The sequence below is a fragment of the Nothobranchius furzeri genome, chromosome 9 (assembly GCF_043380555.1).
Source record: "Nothobranchius furzeri strain GRZ-AD chromosome 9, NfurGRZ-RIMD1, whole genome shotgun sequence".
In the NCBI taxonomy this organism is placed as follows: domain Eukaryota; kingdom Metazoa; phylum Chordata; class Actinopteri; order Cyprinodontiformes; family Nothobranchiidae; genus Nothobranchius; species Nothobranchius furzeri.
Genome location: NC_091749.1, coordinates 44,963,424 through 44,989,906, shown reverse-complemented (window position 1 = coordinate 44,989,906; position 26,483 = coordinate 44,963,424). Strand labels below are relative to the sequence as shown.

General features: G+C 41.8%; 1 protein-coding gene across 3 annotated transcripts in view; it reads right to left on the bottom strand.

Moving 5' to 3' along the window:
* The window catches only part of LOC107381755 (A disintegrin and metalloproteinase with thrombospondin motifs 7), a 195,738-nt gene that overhangs the window by 111,736 nt on the left and 57,519 nt on the right, over positions 1-26,483 (bottom strand). For all 3 annotated transcript variants that reach the window (XR_008559369.2, XM_015953607.3, XM_070554887.1), the window contains exons 5-6: positions 9,635-9,718; positions 1,918-2,042 (exon numbers count right to left, since the gene is read on the bottom strand). Coding sequence is in view for 2 of the 3 variants with exons in the window: in XM_015953607.3 (XP_015809093.3) it covers positions 1,918-2,042; positions 9,635-9,718 (209 nt within the window). In the remaining variant the exon portion in view is untranslated. The remainder of the gene's footprint in view (positions 1-1,917; positions 2,043-9,634; positions 9,719-26,483) is intronic.

Here is a 26,483-nt window from a genome sequence, read left to right as displayed (position 1 = left end):
AACGGGGCCATGTATAGTCAGATTTTGAGTGAAAACCTCCTTTCATCAGCAAGAGCATTGAAGATGAAATGTAGCTGGGTCTTCAGCATGACAGTGATCCCAAACACACCACCTGAGTAAGGAAGGAGTGGCTTCATAACAAGTGTTTCAAAGTCCTGGAGTGACCTAGCAAGTCTCTAGATCCCAACCCCATAGAAAATCTTTAGAGGGAGTTGAAAGTTTGTGTTGCCTATAGCGACAGCCCCAAAACATCACTGCTCTAGAGATCTGCATGGAGAAATGGGCCAAAATACCAGCAACAGTATGTGAAACCCTTGTGAGGACTTAAAAGAAAACGTTAGAACTTTTTTCATTACCAACAAAGGGTGTGACAAAGGATTGCAATAAAAATATTCCAATAAAATATAGCAAAGTAAAAATAAAAGTACTTTTATACTCATCACTGTGGTCACTAGAACTAGTGACAGGAACAATCAATTACTGCCTCACATCTCAACATCTGGCATGATTAACATCTGTTTAAATGCATTTAAGGAGGCATGCTCATTGCAATTCAAGTGGCTTGAACATTTCTGTGTGGGAGGACATTCAATTAAAACTCCCTCTTCTCTAACTCTGAATGGCTCCTCCGTGTAGTTAAAAAGAATAAATCTTTAGAGCAAAACAATTACAGCTCACACTTATTAGGGGGCTGTAAGTCTGCAGAGCAGCTCTGCAAATGAGAGCGTGCAAATATCCAAGCCTGCAGACAGATAATCGAACCCCCCAAAAGAAGTTTAGAGGTGAGAAAGAGCTTAATGCCCCATGGTCGACTATCAAAGGCATGCAGGATTAGCAAAGAGGCATGCATATAATTAGTATCCCCATAATCCAGAAAAGACCTAAAATTGGCAGATCAAAGTTTTTTTCTTCTGCTTTACTTTTCCTGCAGCTTTTTAAGTGGCAAGTCCTTCACTCCCACTCTCCTTGTATTATAAAATGTTCATGAAGGAAGAACTAAAAGTTACCTTGACAAATTCAGGTGTTTCTGTTGAACACGAGGTTTAAAAAAACAGAGACTAAAGTATATTTGCATATAAAGAGCAGATGAATACATTATGGAATATTTTATATAAATATTTAATACTTTAAAAACAGTAAGAAATTTGAAATGCAAATATTCAGAAAATACATGTTTGTCTGAAATTAAAATTCAAGCCAAGAGAAAAGCTTTCAGCCGGAAAAGATACATAAGCGTTCCTGTTTTGTATTTTTAAATAGATGATGCAACACTTCCATCAAAACAAATGCAAACCGCCACTCCAGGCCCAGGAAGGAGACACGGGAATACATTTGGTTTTTGGAAGTTTGTAAATCTCAGAATCCTGTAAATCTGAAGTGCATCTATCTCTGGTTGTGAGGATGGCGGGAGCATGTACTCACTGCTACTGGGACTTCATTAAGCTAACTTTGTTTCACCAGTCTCCACAGCAGCTGTTCCTGTGGTTGTGCTGGGTCTGGTTCGGTTTCACAGCTTTATTTCCTGTAGGTTTAATAATTTTTGTTCAAGGTTATTTAGGTCATTTTTCTAAGTCGTTGGTGTTCAGGAAGAGAAACATGCGTGTCATTTACTCAGGCTACATTTCTGCTCTTTCTCTGAACAAATTACTCCTACATAGGAAAAAATAATTCTAAGCAGTGACTCGTGTGTCCCCATCTATACCTGCTGTAGAAAAACCTAACACACACACACACACACACACACACACACACACACACACACACACACACACACACACACACACACACACACACACACACACACACACACACACACACACACACACACACACACACACACGAGAGAGAGAGAGAGAGAGGGAATTACCTCCACTCTTGGATGTGATTGTGTTAGATCTACAGATAAAGAGTCTATACCTGGTGAGTAGAACAGCCACGTCGTGATGCAGAGGGTGTTCGTCTCCTTTCATGTTCAGTTTCTTTTGCCATTTGCAGAAACTATTCAAGCTGTTATCTGCGTGGTGTGTGATTTTTAGATCATCCTGTGAGCCATTCATCATAAGAAGGGAGAAAAACAACACATATGCCAATTATTAGTGGAAAAAGGAAAAAAAACTGCTTTAATAAAAAAGTTCCATCAAAACAAATGCAAACCAACACACACACACACACACACACACACACACACACACACACACACACACACACACACACACACACACACACACACACACACACACACACAGTTGATTTAAATGTTATGTGCTCAGTGGCATGATCTGTTTTATAATCATGTTGCATTTGAATTTTTATTTGTTCTAAATTAGCATTTTTTAATTTGTTTTTTACAGCTAGCTGTTTAATTCTGCACAGCAGAAAAAGGCCACTTTTAGTTCTCACAGATGGCATTTCTAACAAGAATGGTTACCAGAGGTTTATGTCGTTAGTAAAACAAGTGATTTTCAATTGAAGATCAACTTCACTGTATTTTTAAAGGTAAATGGCCTGTATTTGATTTGGCACTTTCTAGAGTCCTGGAACCCCCAAGGTGCTTTACAACACAATCAGTCATTCACCCATTCACACACACATTCACACCCTGGTGGTGATGAGCTACATTGTAGCTACAGCTGCCCTGAGGCGCACTGACAGAGGCGAGTCTGCTGTACACAGGCACCACCGGTCCCTCCAACCACCACCAGCAGGCAAGCAGGGTTAAGTGTCTTGCCCAAAGACACAACGACAGCGACATACTGAGTGGGGCTCAAACCTGCAACCCTCCGATTACGGGGCAAGCACGTAACTCCTGTGCCACCGTCACCCTGGTGAAGAACACTCATTTAATCAATACATTTGCAGTGGTCTCTAATAGGAATGAATGCCTTGTAAGACGTATTGTGGGGAACTAAAACACTGGTGCACCATTTTCAGATGTGAGCCATATCAATGCTGAGCTTCAGCAATCAGGATTTGAAGTCTCATTTTCTGATATTTGGACATCTCACCTCAATGTTTAGCAAGAGTGTGATGTAGATCTGTCAGGAATTTCAAATCCTAGAGATTCGCTGTCTATTTTCTATCAGAAGCTAATGCAGGAGATATGTGTAGGAGACTAATTCCATGTTCAGCCTTCATGAAAAACTCAGGGTGACTGATTATAATCAGAAATAATCATTAGAAAATTGTTTTTTTGTGACATTTACTTTTTTAATTGATCCAAAAAGAAAATTTTGTCCAGATCTTTGGCACTATAAACTTTCATATGTGTGATGAAAATATGTATTAACATTTAATCAGACTGCTACACAGCCCTTACATTAAAAATACATTTTTTTAGAATGATTATGGAAAGAGAGGTGTGTGTGTGTGTGTGTGTGTGTGTGTGTGTGTGTGTGTGTGTGTGTGTGTGTGTGCGTGCGTGCGTGTGTGTGTGTGTGTGTGTGTGTGTGGGGGGGGGGGGTGTCTCTAACAGACCCAAGTAAAAAAGCAAATTACATGAACCGTCACCTTATCGTGGTGGAGGAGTTTGAGTGCCCTAATGATCCTAGGAGCTATCTTGTCTGGGGCACTTTGTGCCCCTGGTAGGGTCTCCCATGACAATTTGGTCTTAGGTGAAGGGTGAGACAAAGAACGGTTCACAGGATCTTTCATGGATGTAAATTCAAAGAGTCAGAGTACCCGGCCCGGAGGGTTACCGGGGTCCCACCCTGGAGCCAGGCCTGGGGTTGGGGCCCGTGAGCGAGCGCCTGGTGGCCGGGCTTTCGCCCATGGGGCCCGGCCGGGCTCAGCCCGAACCGGATACATGGGCTCATCCAACTGTGGACCCACCACCCGCAGGAGGAACATGAAGGGTCCGGTGCAATGTGGATAGGGTGGCAGACAAGAAAACTGGTTTTTGGGACAGAACGTCACCTCGCGGGCGGGGAAGGAGCAGGAGCTTGTGGCAGAGGTTGAGCGGTACCGGCTAGATATAGTCGAACTCACCTCGACACATAGCATTGGCTCTGGAACCCAAGTCCTTGAGAGGGGTAGGACACTCCTTTGCTGGAGTGAGAGACAGAGGGCTGGGGTTGGCTTTTTGTTAGCCCCAAGACTCTCTGCCTGTGTGTTGGGGTTTACCCCGGGGGACGAAAGGGTAGCTTCCCTGCGCCTTCGGGTCGGGGAATGGGTCCTGACTGTTGTTTGTGCTTATGGGCCAAATATCAGTTCAGATTACCCACCCTTTTTGGAGTCCCTGGGACGAGTGCTAAATAGTGCTCCATCAGGGGACTCCATTGTCCTGCTGGGGGACTTCAATGCTTACATGGGCAATGACAGCTTGACCTGGAGGGGTGTGATTGGGAGGAATGGCCCGCCTGATCTGAACTCAAGTGCTGTTTCGTTATTGGACTTCTGTGCAAGCCACAGTTTGGCCATAATGAACACCATGTTCGAACATAAGGATGCCCATCGCTACACTTGGTACCAGGGCAGCCAAGGTCGCAGGTCGATGATAGACTTTGTAGTCGTATCATCTGACCTGCGGCCATATGTTTTAGACACCCGAGTGAAGAGAGGAGTGGAGCTGTCAACTGATCACCACCTGGTGGTGAGATGGATCAGATGGCAGGGGAAGATGCCACGTAGACCTGGCAGACCCAAACGCATAGTGAGAGTCTGCTGGGAATGCCTGGCAGAAGAACTTGTTAAAACGGTCTTCAACTCCCACCTCCGGTGTCGGTACAAGATCTGCTCGGGTGCAAGATCGGCTCGGGGTCCGTCGAATGCTGATGACGTTAAAGTAGTTGATTGGCTGAACATGAACCTTATGGAATTACGTAATCACGTTACATTGGTCCAGGCAAATCTTTCTGTTGGAAAGATGGACAACTTTTACAAAGAAATCCATCATTACCTCTTCGAAAATACACTTTTAGCATAGAGCTGCATGTATATTAGGGCTGAATGATTAACTGCATGTGCAATTAAATTGCGATGTGACAAAAGGAGATTTTCTAATCGCAAAGGCTGCAATTTGGCAGTGAGTGGTTAGCGCAATGCTAATATACGTGGAAAAACCCATAGGAATGCTAATGCTAATATCACCGATTACATTATTACAAATTATGAATTAGAAACGTGCCAAATGATTACATTTGGAGTTTAATAGAAAGAAAAACTACCAACAATCAAATAAGTACAGACAGGTATTTTAGTAAAGCCAGAAAACTTTTAACTCCAGAGTTTTGGCTATAGCAGCTATGAGCGTAACTGAACTACGCATGGACAAGACATCAAAAACTAAACACAAAATACTTCAATAAACAGGACACACTTCTTTCCTGCAAATACAATTCCACAGGTGTTGCTAATACCTATGATCATTCAAGGGATGTGCTCAAAGAGGAGTTCAACATTATGAATACAATATAGTGTTTTATTTTACAAATACCATTATAAACACAAACTTACGTCTTAAGAAACATTATTTTAATAACGAAACTGCTAAATTCTTTCCAACAGTATAGATGTGTAGTGTATTTTGTCCGAGTGGGTTTGCCGTACTTTGATGTCATCGGCAGTCGAAGGACCCCTAGCCGATCTTGCACCCGAGCAGATCCTGTACCGACACCGGCAGAGCTTTGACCGCGTCCCGAGAGCAGTGGGGGACATTGACTCCGAGTGGGCCCTGTTCCACTCTGCGATTGTTGAGGTCGCTGTTGCTAGCTGTGGTCGCAAGGTGGCCGGTGCCAGTCGTGGTGGCAACCCCCATACCCGCTGGTGGACACCAGAGGTTCGGGGAGCCGTCTGGCTGAAGGAGGCCTACAGGGCATGGCTGGTCTGTGGGTCTCCGGAGGCAGCAGACAGGTACCGGATAGACAAGCGGGGTGCAGCAGTGGCAGTTGCCGAGGCAAAATCTCGGGCGTGGGAGGAGTTTGGTGAGGCCATGGAGAAAGACTATCAATCGGCTCCAAAGAGGTTCTGGCAAACTGTCCGGCGCCTCAGGAGAGGAAAGCAGCAACTCGCTCACACTGTTTACAGTGGAGATGGGGAGCTGCTGACGTCAACTGGGGCTATAGTCGGGCGGTGGAAGGAATACTTTGAGGAGCTCCTCAATCCCACCTACGCGCATTCCGAGGAGGAACCAGAGCTGGGGGACCTGGGGACGGACTGTCCAATCTTGGGGGCAGAAGTCGCTGAGGTAGTCAAACAACTACACAACGGCGGAGCCCCGGGGGCAGATGAGGTTCGTCCTGGGTATCTCGAGGCTATGGATGTTGTAGGGCTGTCATGGTTGACACATCTCTGCAACATTGCGTGGTTATCGGGGGCAGTTCCTGTGGAGTGGAAGACCGGGATGGTGGTCCCCATCTTTAAGAAGGATCACTTGAGGTTGTGTTCCAACTATAGGGGGATCACACTCCTCAGCCTCCCTGGAAAGGTCTACTCCAAGGTACTGGAGAGGAGGGTTCGATCGATAGTCGAATCTCAGATTAAGGAGAAGCAATGTGGTTTTCGTCCTGGCCGTGGAACTGTGGACCAGCTCTATACCCTTGCAAGAGTGATGGAGGGGGAATGGGAGTTTGCCAAACCAATCCACATGTGTTTTGTGGATTTGGAGAAGGCTTATGACGGTTTCCCTAGGGGCACCCTGTGGGGGACGATCCAGGAGTATGGGGTGAGTGGCTTTCTGTTAAGGGCCATTCAGTCCCTTTACCAGAGGAGCGTGAGTTTGGTCCGCATAGCCGGTAGTAAGTCGGACCTGTTCCCGGTGAGGGTTGGGCTCCGCCAGGGCTGCCCGTTGTCACCGGTTCTGTTCATTACCTTTATGGACAGAATTTCTAGGTGCAGCCGTGGTGTGGAGTGTGTCGAGTTTGGTGGCAGGAGAATCTCGTCTCTGCTTTTTGCAAGTGGTGCTCACTGCAGAACCACAAAGGCGGAGCTGCACCAGAAGGTGGAGCTGCACCAGAGTCAGCCCCGCCCATTCCATCAGAGTCAGTCCAATCCCTTCCAGTTGTCAGACTTAATAGCATTCTGGAACCAAAGAGGGTGTTATAGCTAATATCATCTAAAATTCAAGATTGAGGACTGAGTTGAGAGGTTAATTGAACCATTTTTGTAAAGGTTCCACATAATTAAAAATCAAACTTTTAGAACTATTTATCATGTTATATTGTCGTTTCCTCATAAGAAATACACCAAAGCCATTTTTGGCCTCATTCACACATTTTCCTCCCATCTCAGCTTCAATTTGGTCCTCTCCTCCGAAGCGGGTCTGGTCTTGGTTCTCAAATCTGGATATTCTGTGAATTTTCTGACAAATTATTTCTGATATGACTGAGACACCGCCGAAAAACCATACATCCCATCTACAAAAACACACTGGATGGCACAATTACATGTGACGCCACGAGCTTGGTACCAGATGTAGTGGTGAAATGGTTGTGCAGTCAGTTTGGCATGCAGTCAGTTTGGCATGTAGTTTTTCGCAGGTTCGCCTCCTGGTGCCCAATGACATAACAGCAGAATGCTCTGTCCGGAGCCGGGACCGAACCTGCAACCTTCCGATTACTGGACAACCCGCTCAACCTGTTGAGCTACTGCTGCCCACAAAAATGCTGTTTAGGAACGACCAACTTCAAAGAACTTTTAGAGACATAAATATTTTGCAGAAAATAAACATTACAACTAAAACATGAACAAATTAAAATTTTCAGCTGGCTAAATAGATTGTTGCTGATCCCACCAAGAGTAGAACCATCATCAGCTGAGGGGAAAGCAAAACTTAAGTTTGACAATCTTGCCACTAGACTACCAGAGCCTGCTAAACAATTGTCCTTAAATGCTGTTGTAGGCTGGTTCTGTTGGAGCGGCTATGGACAGATATTCGCTAAAAGAAACCTTTTCATTTCGGGATATATTCAGGCTTTGTCATGTAGCAAGTTATATTTGTCTTGCTTAATTGGAGCATAGAATATAGCATTAACATTTGTAAACTAGTAACAGCCGTAATACATGTGGGTCAGGTTAGTTTGCGATAAAAAACAAAACAAAACAAAAACAAAACAGAAGTCAGTGGGCTAGGCTGTTTGCGTGAGTGGGCGGGGCTGACTCTGGTGCAGCTCCACCTTATAGTGCAGCTCCGCCTTTGTGGTTTTGCAGCGAGCACCCTCTCGCTTTTTGCAGATGATGTGGTCCTCCTAGCTTCATCCAGCTCTGACCTTCAGCTCTTGCTGGGTAGGTTCGCGGCCGAGTGTGAAGCGGCTGGGATGAGGATCAGCACCTCCAAATCTGACACCATGGTTCTCGACCGGAATAGGGCGGCTTGCCAACTCCGGGTCGGAGGAGAGGTCCTCCCTCCAGTAGAGGAGTTTAAATATCTCGGGGTCTTGTTCACAAGTGAGGGTAGGAGGGATCGGGAAATCGACAGGCAGATTGGTTCAGCATCTGCAGTGATGCGGACGCTGAGCAAATCTGTCAAGGTGAAGAGGGAGCTGAGCCAGAAAGCCAGGCTCTCAATTTACCGGTCAATCTACATCCCAATCCTCACCTATGGTCATGAGCTTTGGGTAATGACCGAAAGAATGAGATTGCGGATAAAAGCGGCCAAAATGAGTTTCCTCCGTAGGGTGGCCGGGCTCAGCCTTAGAGATAGGGTGAGGAGCTCGGACATTCGGGAGGGACTCGGAGTAGAACCGCTGCTCCTCCGGATCAAAAGGAGCCAATTGAGGTGGTTTGGGCATCTGGTCAGGATGCCTCCTGGACGCCTCCCCGGGGAGGTGTTTCGGGCATTTCCTGCCGGCAGGAGGCCCCCGGGTCGACCCAGGACACGTTGGAGAGGTTACGTCTCCAGTCTGGTCCGGGAACGCCTTGGGGTCCTGCCGGAGGAGCTGGTGGAGAAGGCCGGGGACAGGACAGTCTGGAGCTCCCTAGTTGGGATGCTGCCCCCGCGACCCGGACCCGGACCCGGACCCGGATAAGCGGAGGAAGACGACGACGACAACAACATGTTTATTTACTTCTTCCTAAACAAACATATTTCACATTTTATGTGTTGTTAGTGTAACAAAAGCTGTAGGTTAAGACGCACAATCTGATTTACGAGACTCTAGATGTTTCTTAGCAACGATGTTTACAATGATGAAACTCAAGGTCACAACACAACTTAGCTAAGAAATAGTTTGGCACGTTTTCCTGCTTGGCACCACGACTAATCAAACAAATGAAACTCACTTCAGTGATCCCAGTGACTTGTGTTAGCTTGTGAAACAAGACATTTCAGCTGTTTCTCTGAAGCTTTAGCTATGGGATACTTGTTATTTATTCTCATAAAGAACATGGAGACAGAAAGTAAATAAACTTGTATTTAATTGTGATTAAGTTAGTTAGTGAATTAGATTTTGTGTTTTTCAAGTTATGACATTTTATTTTGTATAGCTGTTTAGCTGTACTGGACTTTAATAAGTAAAAACATTTACAACTGTTAACATCTAAATTTAGTCATCTCAAATGACCTAAGAATGCATATGAGAACTGAAAAGGGAATGAAGGTGTTTACTTATTTGATGCATTTTTGTTTTTCCACTTGATTGAGGTAACAAAAACATTGATTGAAAACAATTTAATAGTCCTTCAACCTAAACATCAGCTTTACCTCATCCTGCTCCAGTAAGATCAGCCGAACAATCACGATGTTGATAGCATTTCCGATAGTGGCATCTTTAAACAGACCTGCTACCTGAAAGACAAGAGAATACAACTCAAATCAGGACATTGACAAGGGTGTGCAAGTGACTCGATTTGTCCTGGAGAGAGGTCAGAGGTCACGTCTTCTGAGGAACGGAAATACCCAAGAGGGAATACAAGCAAACTCTGTATGAATTCAAACTTATATGAATCATTTACTAAAGTAAGACAAACCAGGTTTAGCAGACATGGTCAAAAGTCATTTGTTTCAAGTATTGGAGGCCATCCTTGCCTGAAGTACTGAACTGCTTTACAGCACCATGGGCACAATATTTTGTTTGATAAGTAATGAATAAAAGGGTCGATTTTCACCATCAAATTGGCACAGCATAACCTTTCACACACGACAGAGATGCAAAGTCAAGGTTACACCAGCTGGAGCATCCAGATGCACAAATCATCCTTTTGCTCACTTATTGTTCTTCAACACAGACATAAATAAACTGCCAAGGTTTCCCGCAAAAGCCCTTTTCTCTGCCCCAGACTGCTGGATTCCTCACTCTGAATAAAAGTGAATCCACACAAATCCTACAAGGCTTTACAACTTATAAGTTAAATAAACATATGTGATGAACGAACAAGATGTTTAAACCAAATGTTTGAATAATTTGTGCTTAAATCAATGAATTTGAAATGAATATTGTTCTTACAATGATCCATTGCAGATCTTATGATCAGTATGTGTTTGATTTAACAAGTTAACCATTATCTACATTCATGCACATCTTCATAAGATACAAATTAAGGTTAAGGTTCATCTCACATAACGTTTAGAGTCTTTATTCACATAATTAAGAATCTTGTATCTGAATGATGGCCTGTAGATCAAGCCAAATGAGCATTTATTCAGATCTCCGGATATCAGGCAAAATTGTCAAGAAAATGTAAGCCATTTCTGTCCACTAGTTAACTAGTGAGCCATGTTTGTGTCAACTAGTTATCTAGTGAGGGTCAAAATGTGCACACTAGTTAACTAGTGAAAGCATAAATGTGCACTAGTTAACAAGTGAACAGATTTAAGCTTCACTAGTCAACTAGTTGACACAAAATGTCTTACTAGTTAACTAGTAAAGGCCAAAATGCACACCATCAGCTAGCTGAAGGTAGTTGTGTCTCACTAGTTAACTAGTGGGAGACAGAAATGTGCACTAGTTAACTACTGAACACATTTTGGCTTCACTAGTTAACTAGCTGACCCAAAAAGGCTCACTAGTTAACTAGTAAAGGCCAAAATGCATACCAGTCAGCTAGCTGAAGGTATTTGTGTCTTACTAGTTAACTAGTGAGGGTCAAAATGTGCACAGTAGTTAACTAGTGGGAGACAGAAATGTGCACTAGTTAACTAGTGAACATATTTTGGCTTCACTAGTTAACTAGATGACACAAAAATGACTTACTAGTTAACTAGAAAAGGCCAAAATGCATACCAGTCAGCTAGTTGAAGGGTTTTGTGTCTCACTAGTTAATTAGTGACAGCCAAAAGTGTCCACACATTCACTAGTGAAGGCATAACTCCTAACTAGTTAACTAGTTGGAGTAGGTCAATGCCACTAGTTAACTAAAGAACCCTAAATGGCTCACTAGCTAGCTAGTTGATGGCAGCAGCTCACTAGTTACCTAGTTGATGCATCCTTTGACCAAACTAGTTAACTAGTGAGAACATAAATGTATACTAGTAAACTACTTCAAGCCTACATCCACACTAGTTAGATAGTTCTGCAGAATTCTAATTAGGAGGCGGAGAATTTCTCAAATTGAGGCTTTCTATTGGCCCCCTATGTCCAAATAAAATATGACAACCAATCACAGCGCAGAATTTCACAAAATCCCACCCCAAACATTTGCATGTGGCACACAAGTTAACATGCTGGCCAAAGGAACCTCAGCTAGTGAACTAGTGGCTTCAGTGTGACACTTACACTATGTGAAGTAAGTGGAGTTAGCTACTGTCCTATCAGTTGTGCTATGTCATCTGCTGTGAGGTTTGTTCTTTTGTGTAAAGTCTTGTCCTGTCTGATTCTGTTAACTACTATGTCTATGGTCTTTTGGGTTGGTGTTTTTGTGAACAGAGATGTGACGTCATGTGAGATGAGTATGTTGTTGTCTTCTCTTGTGATCTCCTTTAGTTCTTTTGCCAGTTCTATGCTGTTTTTGCTGTGTTGATCTGTGTTTCCTAATAACGAGCTGATGATTTTGCTAATATCTTTTGCCATGTTGCATGTTGGTGTACCTATGCTGTCAACTATTGGTCTAAGTGGAGCGTTTTGTTTGTGTATTTTTGGCGTTCCATATATTCTTGGTGTTATGTTTGCCATAGAAATCCATTGTTTGTACATTTTTTCTGTTATTTTGCCTTTTTCTTGTAGTGGCTTCAGTAATTTTTTCATGTTTCTCTTAATGTTTTCTGTTGGGTCTTTTTTAAGTATTTCATATGTATTTTTGTCCTCTAGCATCTGTTTCATCTGTTGTTTATATTTTTCTCTGTCCATAACAACCGTAGTTCTTCCTTTGTCTGCCGGTAGAATAGTTATATGTTCATTTTTGGATAAAGCTGTCATGGCTGATTGTTCTTCTTTTGTAATATAGCTGTGTTGAATTTGGCTGTTTTTAATATCCCAACTACGTTATTTCTAAGTTCTGCTTTCTTTCCCTCATCTGTGATCTGTTGACATGCTAGTTCTGTTGCTACAATAAATTCATCATATATGATGAATTCATTGTACCCATATATGGTATTTCTTTTGGTGTGACTGCAAAGTTTAAACCTTTCTTTAATATGCTCTCTTCTGCTTCTGTTAGTTCGTATTGTGAAATATTACATACCCATGAGTTTGGTGTGGAGTTATTTTGTATTTCCTCCTTCTTTTTCTTGTTTATGAGTTTGTTTAACTTCTTTATGTGTCGAGGCAGAAAGGACGCATGTGAGAGCTCCCGTGAACAACGATGTAAAGTGACCTTTCTAGTACCTGTATTCGATTTTAAAAACCTCTCTAATATATAACCAGTGAACGTGTGGCTGAGATGGCGCCAAAATCGAACAAAAAGACACTAAGAATGGCAAAGAAGGAGCCGGGCCCAGACCCATGTGAGGCAGCTGCGGTGGCAAATGCTAGCGACTCTTCAGAAGCTGGTAGCTCAGACCGCCTGCCGGAGGCTAACAGCTCAGATTTTATACTATCAAGTCTTCAAACGATGAGAGATGACTTCATATCGAGGTTTGACGGACTCCTACAGGCAATACAGGGAGTCCAAACAGAGCTTATGGAGATGGCAATACGAGTCACGGAGGCGGAAGGTAGAATAAGCACCAACCAAGATGACATCGCTTCTATTCAAGCTGACAACGCGGACATGAAAGCTATTGTCAGAGACCTGACGCTTAAAGTTGATGACTTAGAAAACCGGTCTCGCCGATCCAATCTTCGTATTTTGGGTATTCCTGAAGGTAAAGAGAAGTCAGATGCCTGTGGATTTCTCGAGAGTTGGCTTCCGGAGGTGTTTGGTGCGGAAACATTCCCCCGACCTGTGCAAATCCAACAAGCCTACAGGCTGGGACGTGTTGGTGAAACAGCAGGAGCTGGAGCGTCCAACCCCTGACAGGCTACTCGACTCCGTGTGATGTTGGTTAAACTTCTGAATTATGCTGACAAAACACGGATAATGAACGCAACACGACTTAAAGGTACCATACTTTTGGACAATCAGAAAATAATGTTTTTCCCAGATGTCTCGCCTCAATTACTCAAGAGGCAAAAAACTTTTACTGTGGTGAAAAAGGCTTTGGCCTCTCTTTCCATCCCTTCTCTGAGGTATGGAATTGTGCATCCTGCGAGGCTCCTGATTACCTACAAGGGAAAACGTCACAACTTTGATGATGCAGCTGCAGCAGAGAGGTTTGTGCAAGAACTAAGAAACCAACAGCAGTAATGGTGACTTAGTAGATGAACAGATTTAGACTGTCATTTAAGACTATTGCTCAGCTCTGTGTCGGAATGATAAATTAATATATGTTTGGTATTGAAACTCAGGATACTTGTGCAAGGTTAATGTGGAATTTTGAATGGGGCCCCGTGGTCTACTTAGCCTGCTGCTCCTCCTATGAAGAGGATCGGCACAGCTCCATGGCAAGGCTCAGAACAGAGCCTAATCGGATGCAGATTAGGTCAAGGAGGGTGGGGGAACATTTGGGGGGGTTTCAGGTGTTTTTTTTTTCTTTTTTTTCTTTTCTTTCTCCGCTGCAAAGTCACTTTATATCTTGTCTTCTATGTTGTATGTTACTTATAGATAGCTCAAGTGATGACTGAGATTCAATTTACATTATGGAATGTCAGAGGTCTCAATACATTTATTAAATTAAAACAGGTTATGAATCGACTCCAACAACTGAAAGGGAAAATTATATTTATTCAAGAAACCCACCTGATCAAGGAACATGTGATTAGAGTTAGCAGAAGGTGGCCAGGCTGGGTGTTTTCTGCTTCAGCCAGCTCTAATGCTAGAGGGGTTATAACACGTATACATAAATCCATTCCTTTCAAACTTGTAAATAAAATTGGAGACAAATTCGGGAGATATATTATTATCGAATGTGAGATCTCGTCTGTTAAAATAAATTTGGTGAATATCTATGGGCCTAACAATGACAATCCAGAGTTTTTAGACAACTGTTTATGACACTAGCTACTTTATTGGGTCATTTCATAATAGGTGGAGACTTTAATTGCACATTGCAGCCTAACTTGGATAGATCCACTGGAATTGACATGTCCCATTCTAATACCAGAAAAGAAATACTCCAATTGATTAAGGACTTTAATCTGGTAGATATTTGGAGGTCTAAAAATTTAACCCAACGATCTTATTCTTGCTACTCTGGTGCCTCTAGAAGCTTCTCTAGAATTGACTACTTTTTGATTTCATCTGACCCGATTTCTATTACCACAGAATGCTGGTATGATTGCATCCTTATTTCTGATCATGCCCCACACTCTTTTCTTTTAAGATTTACAAACTCAATAATACGTCCAAACCTATGGCGTTTACGAGACCCAGGCTTTATTAAATTTATAGGAGAACAAATAGATCTGTACTTTGATAAAAATACTGTTCAAACATCTGCCTCAATAAGGTGGGAAGCTTTTAAAGCATTCCTGAGAGGTCAAATGATTAGCTATACGAGTTTTAGAAGTAAAAAGGAGACAGTGCAAATGGCTAAATTAGAAAAATTTATAAAAGAAAAAGAAACAAAGTTCTATCAAAACCCATGTGGTACATTGACTGCTGAACTTAATCAATACAAAGCAGAATATAACCTGCTTTCTACTAGAAAAGCTACAAGTCTTCTCAAACTAAAACAATTTTATTACGAGCAGGGTGAAAGGGCTGGAAAATTATTAGCTTGGCGAATCAAACAGGTACAGAGTGAGAGGGTAATAAACTCGGTCATGATGGAAGATGATGTGTTGACTACTAATTCAATAGAAATTAATGATACGTTTCGAACGTTCTATGAGAAACTTTATGCATCGGAATATGACTCTACCTCACAGAAAGATTTCCTAGAAACTCACTTGATTTTAACACTGTGGAGAATGAAGCCTTGGAAACGTTAGAAAAGGATCTAAGTTTGCAAGAACTATCAGAAGCCATAGCAAATTCGCCTAGTGGAAAAGCACCTGGACCTGATGCAATTCCAATTGAAATATATAAAATTTTTAAAGTTAAGTTAATTCTTCCTTTGCTCGAAATGTTTAAAGAATCTTATAACAGGGGTTTATTCCCTACGTCACTAAACACGGCAATGATTTCGTTGATATTAAAACCTGGAAAGACACCCACTCATTGTGGATCTTATAGACCAATATCACTACTCAATAGTGATTTAAAAATTTTGTGTAAAGCTTTGGCAAACAGACTAGAGGAGGTCATTCCCTGCATAGTTCACCCAGACCAATGTGGATTTGTACGAGGCCGCTATGGTCTCCATGATATAAGAAGACTTCTCAATATTATATGTGAGAAAGCAGGCTTTCTAGACCACTCAGTCCTATCTTTAGACGCTGAGAAAGCATTTGACAGGATAGAGTGGGAATATTTACTTGAAGTTCTGCAGAGGTTTGGTTTAGGTCTGAACTTTCTTAAATGGATTAGACTTTTATATTCCAACCCACATTTCAAAATAATGACTAATGGACTTGTTTCCGCACCTTTTAGTTTAAAACGAGGAACAAGACAGGGCTGTCCCCTTTCCCCATTGCTATTTGTTTTGGCCATTGAGCCTCTCGCTATGGCCATTCGCAAACGAGGGAACATGCCAGGGATAAAAACTAATAATATGGAACACTAAATTTCCTTGTATGCAGATGATATTATATTATTCTGTACTAATTTAGAAAGATCACTCCCAAACTTACATACCTTGATAACAACTTTTGGTACTTTTTCAGGTTACAAAATAAATAATGACAAATCAGTAATATTGTTCCTATCTGATAAAGAGAGACTAAATCCCCAATCAAAACTTATTTTTCCACCTTAAAATATGGGTTTTCTTATTTAGGAGTTAAAATTACCCCTACAATAGAAGAAATAATCTCAGCCAATTATACACCTTTAGCAAATATAATTTTCGAACAAATTAATGAATGGACAACTTTGCCTATTTCTATGATAGGGCATATAAATATTTTGAAAATGTCAGTTCTTAGTAGGTTTTTATACCTTTTTCAGTCTATTCCACTCTCCCCACCTCTTAGTTATTTAAAATCTTTGAATAAAACATCCACCAATTTTATTTGGAACAATAAACAACCATGACTTAGACTTTCATTATTATATTTACCATATTATAGAGGAGGATTGCAGGTTTCAAACTTATTATGGTACTTCTGGGCAGCTCAAATTAGGATGGGTATGTTTTACTTTGAATCAATAAATAAATCCCCAGCTTGGGTCAATATTGAGGCTCAAAAATTGCAATTTCTCCAAACCTATATATATATATATATATATATATATATATATATATATATTCATCAAATATAAAGAAATTGTTGAAAGTAACCAAAAACCCATTTTTAAAAAACACAATTAAAATATGGCATGAGGTAGGTAAGTGCCTTGATGGGACTAGTCAGCTATTTCCTCTTACGCCAATTTTTGGCAATGAAGAATTCCCTCCAGGGAGAATCGACCCAGGATTTAAAACTTTGTCTCTAAAAGGACTAGCAACAATTTCTGACTTATATAAAGGAAATAATATGAGAACTTTCCAAGACCTGGTGACCAATTTTAGTATTCCTCAAAAACACTTTTTTAAATATCTTCAAGTTAGAAACTTCATTAAATCAAGTCAAAATGGTAACCTTGCCCCACCTGCACCATCAACTTTAGATGAGATTGTGGCTAAATATAAGTCAGGTAAGGGACAGATTTCCATTATATACAATGAGATAATCAAAAGTTCTAAAGATTCATCAGTGAACATCTTCAGAGCCTGGAACTCCGATATGGGTGGAACCATGTCAGAGGAAGAGTGGACAGAAACTTGTTCTTTAATTAAGACCCAAACTGTTAATACAAACTCCAAATTACTTCAGTACAAATGGATGACCAGACAATATATCACACCAACTAAGTTACATAAGTTCAACTCTGATGTACCTGACACATGTATTAAATGTAAGTCTCAAAGGGGATCCTTATTTCATTGTGTGTGGGAATGTCAACCAATATTACTTTTTTGGAAGGAGACTCTTTTAATTATTGGTAAAATAATTAATGAAGTAATACCTGTAGACCCTAAGTTGTGTGTTTTAAACATATATCCTAACAACTTTATCCTTTCGAATTCTAAAAAACATCTTATGGATATTTGCCTATTGGAGGTTAAAAGATGTATTGCACGTTGCTGGAAAAAACCTTACATTTGAGCAACCCCAGACTGGTTGGAAGCTATGACATCCTTTGTGGCTTTAGAACGAATAAGCTATTTTTCAAAAAATATGTTAGATGAATTTGATGAGATCTGGAAGTTACTTTTTGCTTTTTTGGAAACAGGTAATACAATGTGAAACAACAAAGTAATTTGATATTGTTAATGTATGCAGGGGGTGTATGTATTTTTTCTTTTCTTTTTTTCACTCCCTTCTTTATTTTTGTTCTACTTCAAACATACCATGAATTCGGGTTTGCTAAAAGAAGGGAAATGAAAATTGGTATTGGGCACAATGTTTTCATGTTTGTGTTTATTTGTACATTTATGCCACATAATTGTCTCTTGTCTTTTTTTATGTTTTGAGTGGAGATATTTTCATTATATGTGTTGGTACCCAAATGAAGAAAATCAATAAAAAAAATTGTAAACAAAAAAAAAAAGAAAAGAAAAAAAGAAACAAAACAAACTCTTAAAAATAGTATTATAATATAATTTAATATTCACTACATGTTCAATAAGTGAACTTTTTTAACACAAAGTAGAACTCTGAAAGTACCAGTTTCCAGTTATGATGTCACTGGATACATTAAGCAAAACCTTTTCTACTGGATGTGGTTCAAAAAATCTGATCTTTTCCACAAATGTGTAGTTTCACAAAAATAATAAGTTGATCAGCCAAAACAAGGGAACAAAGCTAGTTGATCATGTCTCCTGGTGCTAATTATCCCAAAACCAAAGAAGTGGATTCATGTTCTTATCTCAAAGAATAAATAATAAAAGTTCATAATAATGGTACATCAAACTTATATAGTGATTTTTAGGACACTCAAAGACGCACGCTTCCATGCACTCTCACATTCACACACTGCTAGTGATGGTAAGCTACTATGTAGCCACAGCCGCCCTGGGGCGGTCTGACAAAGGCGAGGCTGCCATTTGGTGCCGTCTGCCTCTGTGACCACCACCAACACAGGCAAGTCGGATGAAGTGTCTTGCCCAAGGACACATTAATAGAATACCCCTGGTGGGGAGTTGGAGTCAAACCCATGACCCTCCTCCGATTAGGAGGCAACTCGCTCTGCCACCTGAGCTACTGCTGCCCCAAAAGCAGTCTTAACAGTTTTGGTCAAATTTTCCTGACGCACAAGAGTTAGTGTTTGTGTTGGAAATAATGTTGAGCTACTGCAAAAAAAAATATTAGCTCAGAAACGTGTGTTAGCTGCGGCCTCTTCTTTATTTGGGCTAACTTTAAAGTTAATCAGTTGTTTGTGTACATCCAATAATTACTGTCTTGAAGTTTAATTAAAATCCATCCAGCAGTTCATGAGATGTTTTTTTAGTACACACACACACACACACACACACACACACACACACACACACACACACACACACACACACACACACACACACACATGCAAAATCCCCCTCATTTTGTTTGCAGCCAGACAGCATTTAGCTTTCATGTGCAAACATATTAAAACTTATTTCTGATGAGTTTTGACAAATGAATGACTCAGTTAATCACAAACGTTTACTGAGTCTGAACAAACCTTATCAGCAACAACACATATAGGTACTTTGTTTGTCTCTCTCCTTTTCCTCTACTGTTTCCATTGTTTACGTTGTGATTTAGGATCAAGTAGCTATTTTGAGCCAATTGATTTTTTCCTCCCTGCAGCCATGTGCTATAAACATTAGTGTGGCTGTTTTTGCTGAGCTAACTTAGCATTTTGGCCAAGTTTCAAAGGCTCTAATATTAAGAAGGAATTTTTATTTACACTCTGCCGTGCTTTTTAATTAGAACAGATTGACTGTAAATCTCAGGGCCCATGTTAATTTCTTTGAGACCCAAAGAGGTGGAAAGCTTAAAATTGCTTTTTTGGACAGAAAAAGTGAAACATTTTGTTTTTATTTTGAAAACTTTAAGGCAGGATAAGTGATGAGACAGTGGAACAACCAGTGTATGAGGAAGATGATGACATTATTGTTCAGATACATGTAGGTTCCGGTTCCCTTGAAGCTCAGGGATACAGTTTTCACAAAGAATTGTTTAAAGACTTTTAAGTTCAAAGGCTGAAAAGCTCAACAAGATCCACAAGAGGAAGGAGGGAGTAATGGCTGCTTCCTGTGTGTATCATTGTCTGTTAAGTCCGCTCTGTCTGCTGGCTGCAAGTTTCCTGTCCTCATATTCTGTGTTCTTCCAGGACAGTACATCCAAACATCTGGAGAGATTTTTTCACTCAATAAACAATCCAATAATCTACAAGTGCTGGGGCCTCATTTATCAAACATTGCGTAGAATCCTTACTAAAACCGTACTTAAGCTCAGCAAAAAAAATGTGCTTACACCAAGTAGGTTTGTGATCTATCAAACATGGAGTACGCACAGCTGCACACAATCTCCGCTTCATGAATCAGAAACTATCTAGAAAAGTTTTCAGCTGCTTTTTAATCACATCCCGCCCTCACTACGCCCACTTACTGCCATAAATAGTCAATGCAAAGTACCTTGTGCATCTCATGCATATACATAAGCCGGCTGTTGCAGCACTTCGCCAAAGACGATGGCAACCGTAGATCAAGGCAGATCAAGGAAGCGCAATTTCACAGAAGCAGAAATTGAGGTACTTGTGGGTGAGGTGGAGAAATGAAAGGAAGTGCTTTTGCAAAACAAACAAGAGAAAATCCACAGAGTGGCACAGCGTTGCTGAAGCCGTCAATGCTGAGTTCTTCAGAGAGATCTGTGGTGGATATAAAAAACAGTGGTCCAATCGGGATTCAATCCCCAGACTCCTGGGAGAAAGTCATGCGCACTAACCAGTCAGCCAAACAGAAATCTCCCCTGTACATGTAGCCAGGGCACATGATCAATCGGGTCACAGTGACAGGACACACACACTGTCACAGACGCATGACATTCTGTCTCAATCTGTCCTCCTGCTGATATTCTGCATTCCGTATTCTGCGCTTCAGGCTGTGTGTGTGTGTGCGCGCATGTGTTTGTGCGCGAGCGCACGTGTGCGTGCGTGTGGGGGGTCTTGTTCTGTGTGAAAACAAAGCAGTACAAGTGATAATGCTGCAGGATTTCATAATGTTTTCCTTCTCAGCAGCAGCACTGTAGGTGTTCTCCATGTCCAAAATATGTGTAAACCAGGTCCCTAGTCAACTTAAAGTTGCGCACATTTTTCTGCTAAGTTTTCTTTCATAAATCCCAAAGTTTGCGTGGAAAGTTGCTTATGCAGTTTTCCGACCCCGTTTTGTGTGTAAGCAAGCTTGATAAATGAGGCCCCAGGTCATTAAATTAGAATGTCGTGAAAAAGTTAATTTATTTCAGTAATTCCATAGAAGAAAATTATTTAATTAGTAAATTAGATATTAGATTCATTGACTACACACACTGGTATATTTTAAATGTTTATTTCTAGATTTTTAATGATAATAACTGATAACTAATGAAAATCCCAAATTCAGTATCTCAGATTACTAGAATATTGTGAAAAGGTTCAATATTGAAGACCCTTGGTGGCATACTAATCAGCTAATTGTAATGTCCAGTAATGGTCAGTTTTAAATACAGTTTGACCCTTCAATATCTGGTCGACATGGAGACAAGAGTCTGCATTTGTTTCCTTTAATCTGCTGGATTCTGCATCCCATTAGCTGGAGTTACGATAACATATTGTCAACAACAATGTTCCCTCCTCAAGCTTCCCTTATCGTCTACAGGACTCTTCATGCCTCTGAATAAAGTGAACACTCTCAGATCGGATTAGTTGCTTAATCAAGGAATGAACTCTTAAAGGGACTTTACGGAGTTTTGAATTTTAATGCTCGCGATTGCCCCCTCAGGCCAAGGTTTAAGATGGGCCAGTCCATCAGCTTCACAGATAATTCCATTCCCTTGCTTGAAAAATTGTTCCAAAATGAAAGTTGAACCCACATCTTTTTTATCTGTGAATTCAATGCCGTTCGGCGAGTCTCAAATAAAAATTTGGGCATCTTACTTTAAAAAAAAACATACCATTAATGTAAAAAAATAATTCCAAATAAATTATGTTCACATCCAGAATCAAACCCGGATCTTCAGCACAAGAGTCCAACGTCTTACCAGGTGAGCTACAGCATCAATGATGTCTTTTGTATCTATAATTTTTACATCCTTGTTGACAGCTGAAACAATGTTCAAAGAACGGTTCGGAGCGAAAATGGCTATTTTGTTTCTAATTTGCAGGAAATATCTAGAAGAAAGTAGCTAAGGGTCCTCAGAAATGTAGCTAGGTTCATCACTAGGCGTTAGGAACAGCGACAAAGTCGCTGAGTTGGCACTGCCTCACTCTCTGTTGCTAAAGCTATGGATAGCAAATGCTATGGGCTATGCCTGAGCGTGAACGCGCATGAAGCAGCCTGCTCGACCCGACACCAACAGGCGGATGGGTACGGACTGGTGGGTGATTGTGGACAGACCTCAGTTATCCAGAGAGGAGACAGATAGTGGTTTAGACAACCTGGTAGTGGGAATCCTCCACTTTGTCACCAGCTGAGGGTCTAAAAGGCACTGCTCACATCCAGAGTCCAGGAGAGCCTCGATAAATATCTGTCTAGAGTCAATTATCAACATACAAGGGAAAGAACACCGAGAGCTAGCAGAGTCTGAATTTCCACCCACCAGTAGTCCCGGCTTTACCGGTGGGCTCCCCCTTTTGACAGAGCGGGGCAATTGCTTCGAAAATGTCCAGACATTCCACAGTACAAGCACAGACCTGACCTGATCCGATGCTCTCTCTCCTCCTGAGAAAGACGAGTTCTCCCCATCTGCATAGGTTCCTCTGCTGATGGTGAGTCCATTTGTACCCACCCTCTGGCTCCTAACGCTCTCTCATGCGAAGAGGGAACCATGGACGTTGACTCACGTCTTCTCAGCTCACGGTGCTGTTTGTCGATGGAAGTTGCCAGCCGAATGAGCTCCTCCAGAGAAGTGGGTTCCTGGCATAAAGCCAGCTGCTCTCGAACTCGGTCATTTAGGGCCTCTGTAAATGCTCCCATGAGGGCGTCCTCATTCCAAGTGGTCCGAGCTGCTAGGATCCTGAATTCCACAGCCAAGTCCGCCACCGATCTCCTGCCTTGTGATAGATGCCATAATTTCTTTCTAATGTCAGATACAGACTCAAAACTCCCAAAAGTCATTTTAAAATCAGACAAAAAATCACAGAAAGGACCATCCAATAAAGAGTCATTGTGGCTTTTTGCCTCCGCCCAACGTAGGGCTCTTTCTCTCAATAATCCTACTATGTAGGAGATTTTAGCAGAGTCTGAAAAAGCTGTAGAGCAACGTTGGAACGCTAGTTGGCACTGTAATAAAAAACTGTGGCATTCCTCGAACTCACCATCGAAAGTGATGGATGGCGGGGATGGAGCAACACGGAAGTGGGTCTCGTTCCAGGACCTTGCTGCTTCCGGTCCAGGACTACCGGCGGCAACCTGACCTGCTGCTGAAGGTTCCGCTGAAGGGGGTGGCTGATGTGTGTGGGACAAGGTTTCTGATAACGTTGGTTAGCTGCTGTAAGTTGTTCCATAAGTAAAGGGTGAGTTTGTTCCTGCTGAGATAAGCGGTGTGAGATGTTTGAGAGAACTGATTCCGCGGGGTTAGTGTTTTGGCCAGATGATTCTGTCATGTTGTGGGGCAAGAGTCTAACCCAGGACATGCAGAATCAGAGTCAGAGTCGGGTAGATTGAAAAAATAATAATATTTATTGATAAAACGATGAACTAAGAGCGCACTGGAAAACCAGTGGGTGCAGAAACGGGAAACAGCGTCTAGAGGGGAGAGGAACAGGGGTGAGTATGGAACAAGTAGTATGGTAGGGGAATTGCGGACTGAGGGACTTACGGCTTACAGAGACGAGCCGTGTGTGGGATGGGTGAGCCGGGGTAAGTCCAGGGAATGAATGTAGAGCGGTTGAGGTGAATGGTGAAATTGGATCCGGACCGGGGTGGTTCTGGAGAGGGAGCGAGAGGTGGAGGAGATCGGGTCGGCACTTGGAGGGTGAAACAGAAGACAAACCAGAGAATAATCCAAAATGGCGTCGGGACAGATCCTGACGGTAATCCAGACCTGAGGTGAGTAAATCCATAAAAAGTATCAATCCAAGTCACGAGAGAAAAACACACTAGAGAAACTAGAGCTAGAGACAAGCGAGGGCTAGAAACTACCAGTCAGTGGCAATCATCCGGCGTCAAGTCATGTCCACCTTCCTCCTTATAAACCGGCCCGCTGATCAGCTGATTAGAAACAGCTGTTGCTCCCACTCCTGAAACCAAGCACTCAGAGATGGTGAGAAGATGAGAAGAGTACTCACCCCGGCTCATGACAGTATGAAGAAGAAATTTATTATTTCTATACATGTTTTGGCTGTCAAACTTCCATAATGCCCCTTTAAATATAATGTGAACATTTAAAACTTATAGGTTAATTAATCATTAAAGAATAATTTGGTTGATGAACAAATGTTATTTGAACACTAAATGAAATGCTAAATGAAATGTTTTGATTAATCTGTGAAATGAAGTATTACATTGATTTATATATGGATCAGTAATGTTTGATATGACAAGGCCATCACCATCTACACCCACACAAGGACAAATTAAAGTTAAGTCCAACGCATGACACATAGATATTTTCTAACCCACAAATCAGAACGTCTGTATTTGAAAGAAGGTGTGCTTCTGAGATTCTTGGTAATATCCCTTAACATGGCACGCTCTGATTTGTTAAGAAATTATTGTGAGAATATAAAAACAGAATCACTCTGGTGATTCAGCAGTCGGGGTCGCATTAAAGCTCTCATCACTCAGTGTTCCAGTTATACAGAGCTCTAGAGGAAGCTACGGAAACGGCCGTCCGTAGTGAAGTCTCTTTAACTAAGAAGCAACCTTTGACACGCTGTCAAGGTTGTCGCAAAGCTGACACAGCAAACGGTTCCATCCAACCTGTGTGCCTGGCGACATCTCTGGACAGGAAAGCTGGCGCTGTAGTCAATCTACTGGACCTGGGTGCCCAGAGGTCATCCGACCTCAATGACTTCCAGATCCGCGAAGAGGGTCTCCGAGAAGGGTGTGGTAGAACACAGTGTGATTGCGTCTGATGCTTTTTGATAAGAATCAACTTCATAGCTTAACAAAAACCAAATTCTTTTACACCCAGAACTCAGCTTTCCTAGATACGGAAGTTCTGATAACATCATTTTCACACATAGGCACCATATACCACATCTCCACCACCTAGATCCATCCATCACAGTAAATATTAGTTAACTTGTCATGTTTTGTTTGGAAAATAAATTCTTACTTTCATAAACCTGACTCTTTCCTTGAATCAAAACTAAGTGTTTACAATCGCTGAATAAACAAATAATCCTAGAATCTTCTGATTAAACATCCAAAGACCAAACAGGTTGATATTCTATATTTATACAGAATATCACAGCTTATTGGTCATAAGTAGAGGTAATAAATTAAGCTCTTAAAGCACTCAATTTACCAACTCCTACATAATTAAGTCAAAAACCATCTGAAGCCTTTAAATGGTCTCTCAGTCTAGTTCTGTAGGCTATACAATCATGGGGAAGACCACTGACTTGACAGTTGTCCAAAAGATGACCATTGACACCTAGCACAAGGAGGGCAAGGCACAAAAGGTCATTGCTGAAGAGGCTGGCTGTTCAGAGCTCTGTGTTCAAGCACATTAGTAGAGAGGTGAAAGGAAGGACAAGATGTGGTAAAAAAAAGTGCACAAGCAAAATGGATAACCACACCCTGGAGAGGATTGTTAAACTAAAACCATTCAGAGATGTGGGAGAGATTCACAAAGAGTGGACTGCAGCTGGAGTCAAGGAACCACCACACACAAACACAGACAGACGTATGCAAGACAGGTTTCAGCTGTCGCGTTCCTTGTGTTCAGCTACTCTTTTCAAGTTTTCAATTCAAGTTTATTTATATAGCGCCAAATCACGGCAAGAGTCGTCTCAAGGCACTTCACATAGACATTCCAATACAGGTCAGTTCATTAAGCCAGTCAGAAAAACTATTTCTATATAAGGAACCCAGCAGGTTGCATCAAGACACTGACTAGTGTCAGTGTCTTTACATCAATCCTCATACTAAGCAAACATGTAGCAACAGTGGAGAGGAAAACTCCCTTTTAACAGGAAGAAACCTCTAGAGGATCCTGGCTCAGTATAAACAGCCATCCACCATGACTCACTGGGGATCGAAAAGACAGAGCAGACACACGCACGCACGCACGCACGCACACACACACACACACACACCACACACACACACACACACACACACACACACACACACACACACACACACACACACACACACACACACACACACACACACACACACACACACACACACACACACACACACACACACACACACACACACACACACACACACACACACACACACACACACACACACACACACACACACACACACACACACACACACACACACACACACACACACAGAGAGAGAGAGAGAGAGAGAGAGAGAGAGAGAGAGAGAGAGAGAGAGAGAGAGAGAGAGAGAGAGAGAGAGAGAGAGAGAGAGAGAGAGAGAGAGAGAGAGAGAGAGAGAGAGAGAGAGAGAGAGAGAGAGAGAGAGAGAGAGAGAGAGAGAGAGAGAGAGAGAGAGAGAGAGAGAGAGAGAGAGAGAGAGAGAGAGAGAGAGGGGGGGGGGGGCTGGTGGACAGTACAAAACTACAAACAAGAGTGATTTTACAGTTTTGCAATCTGAATTA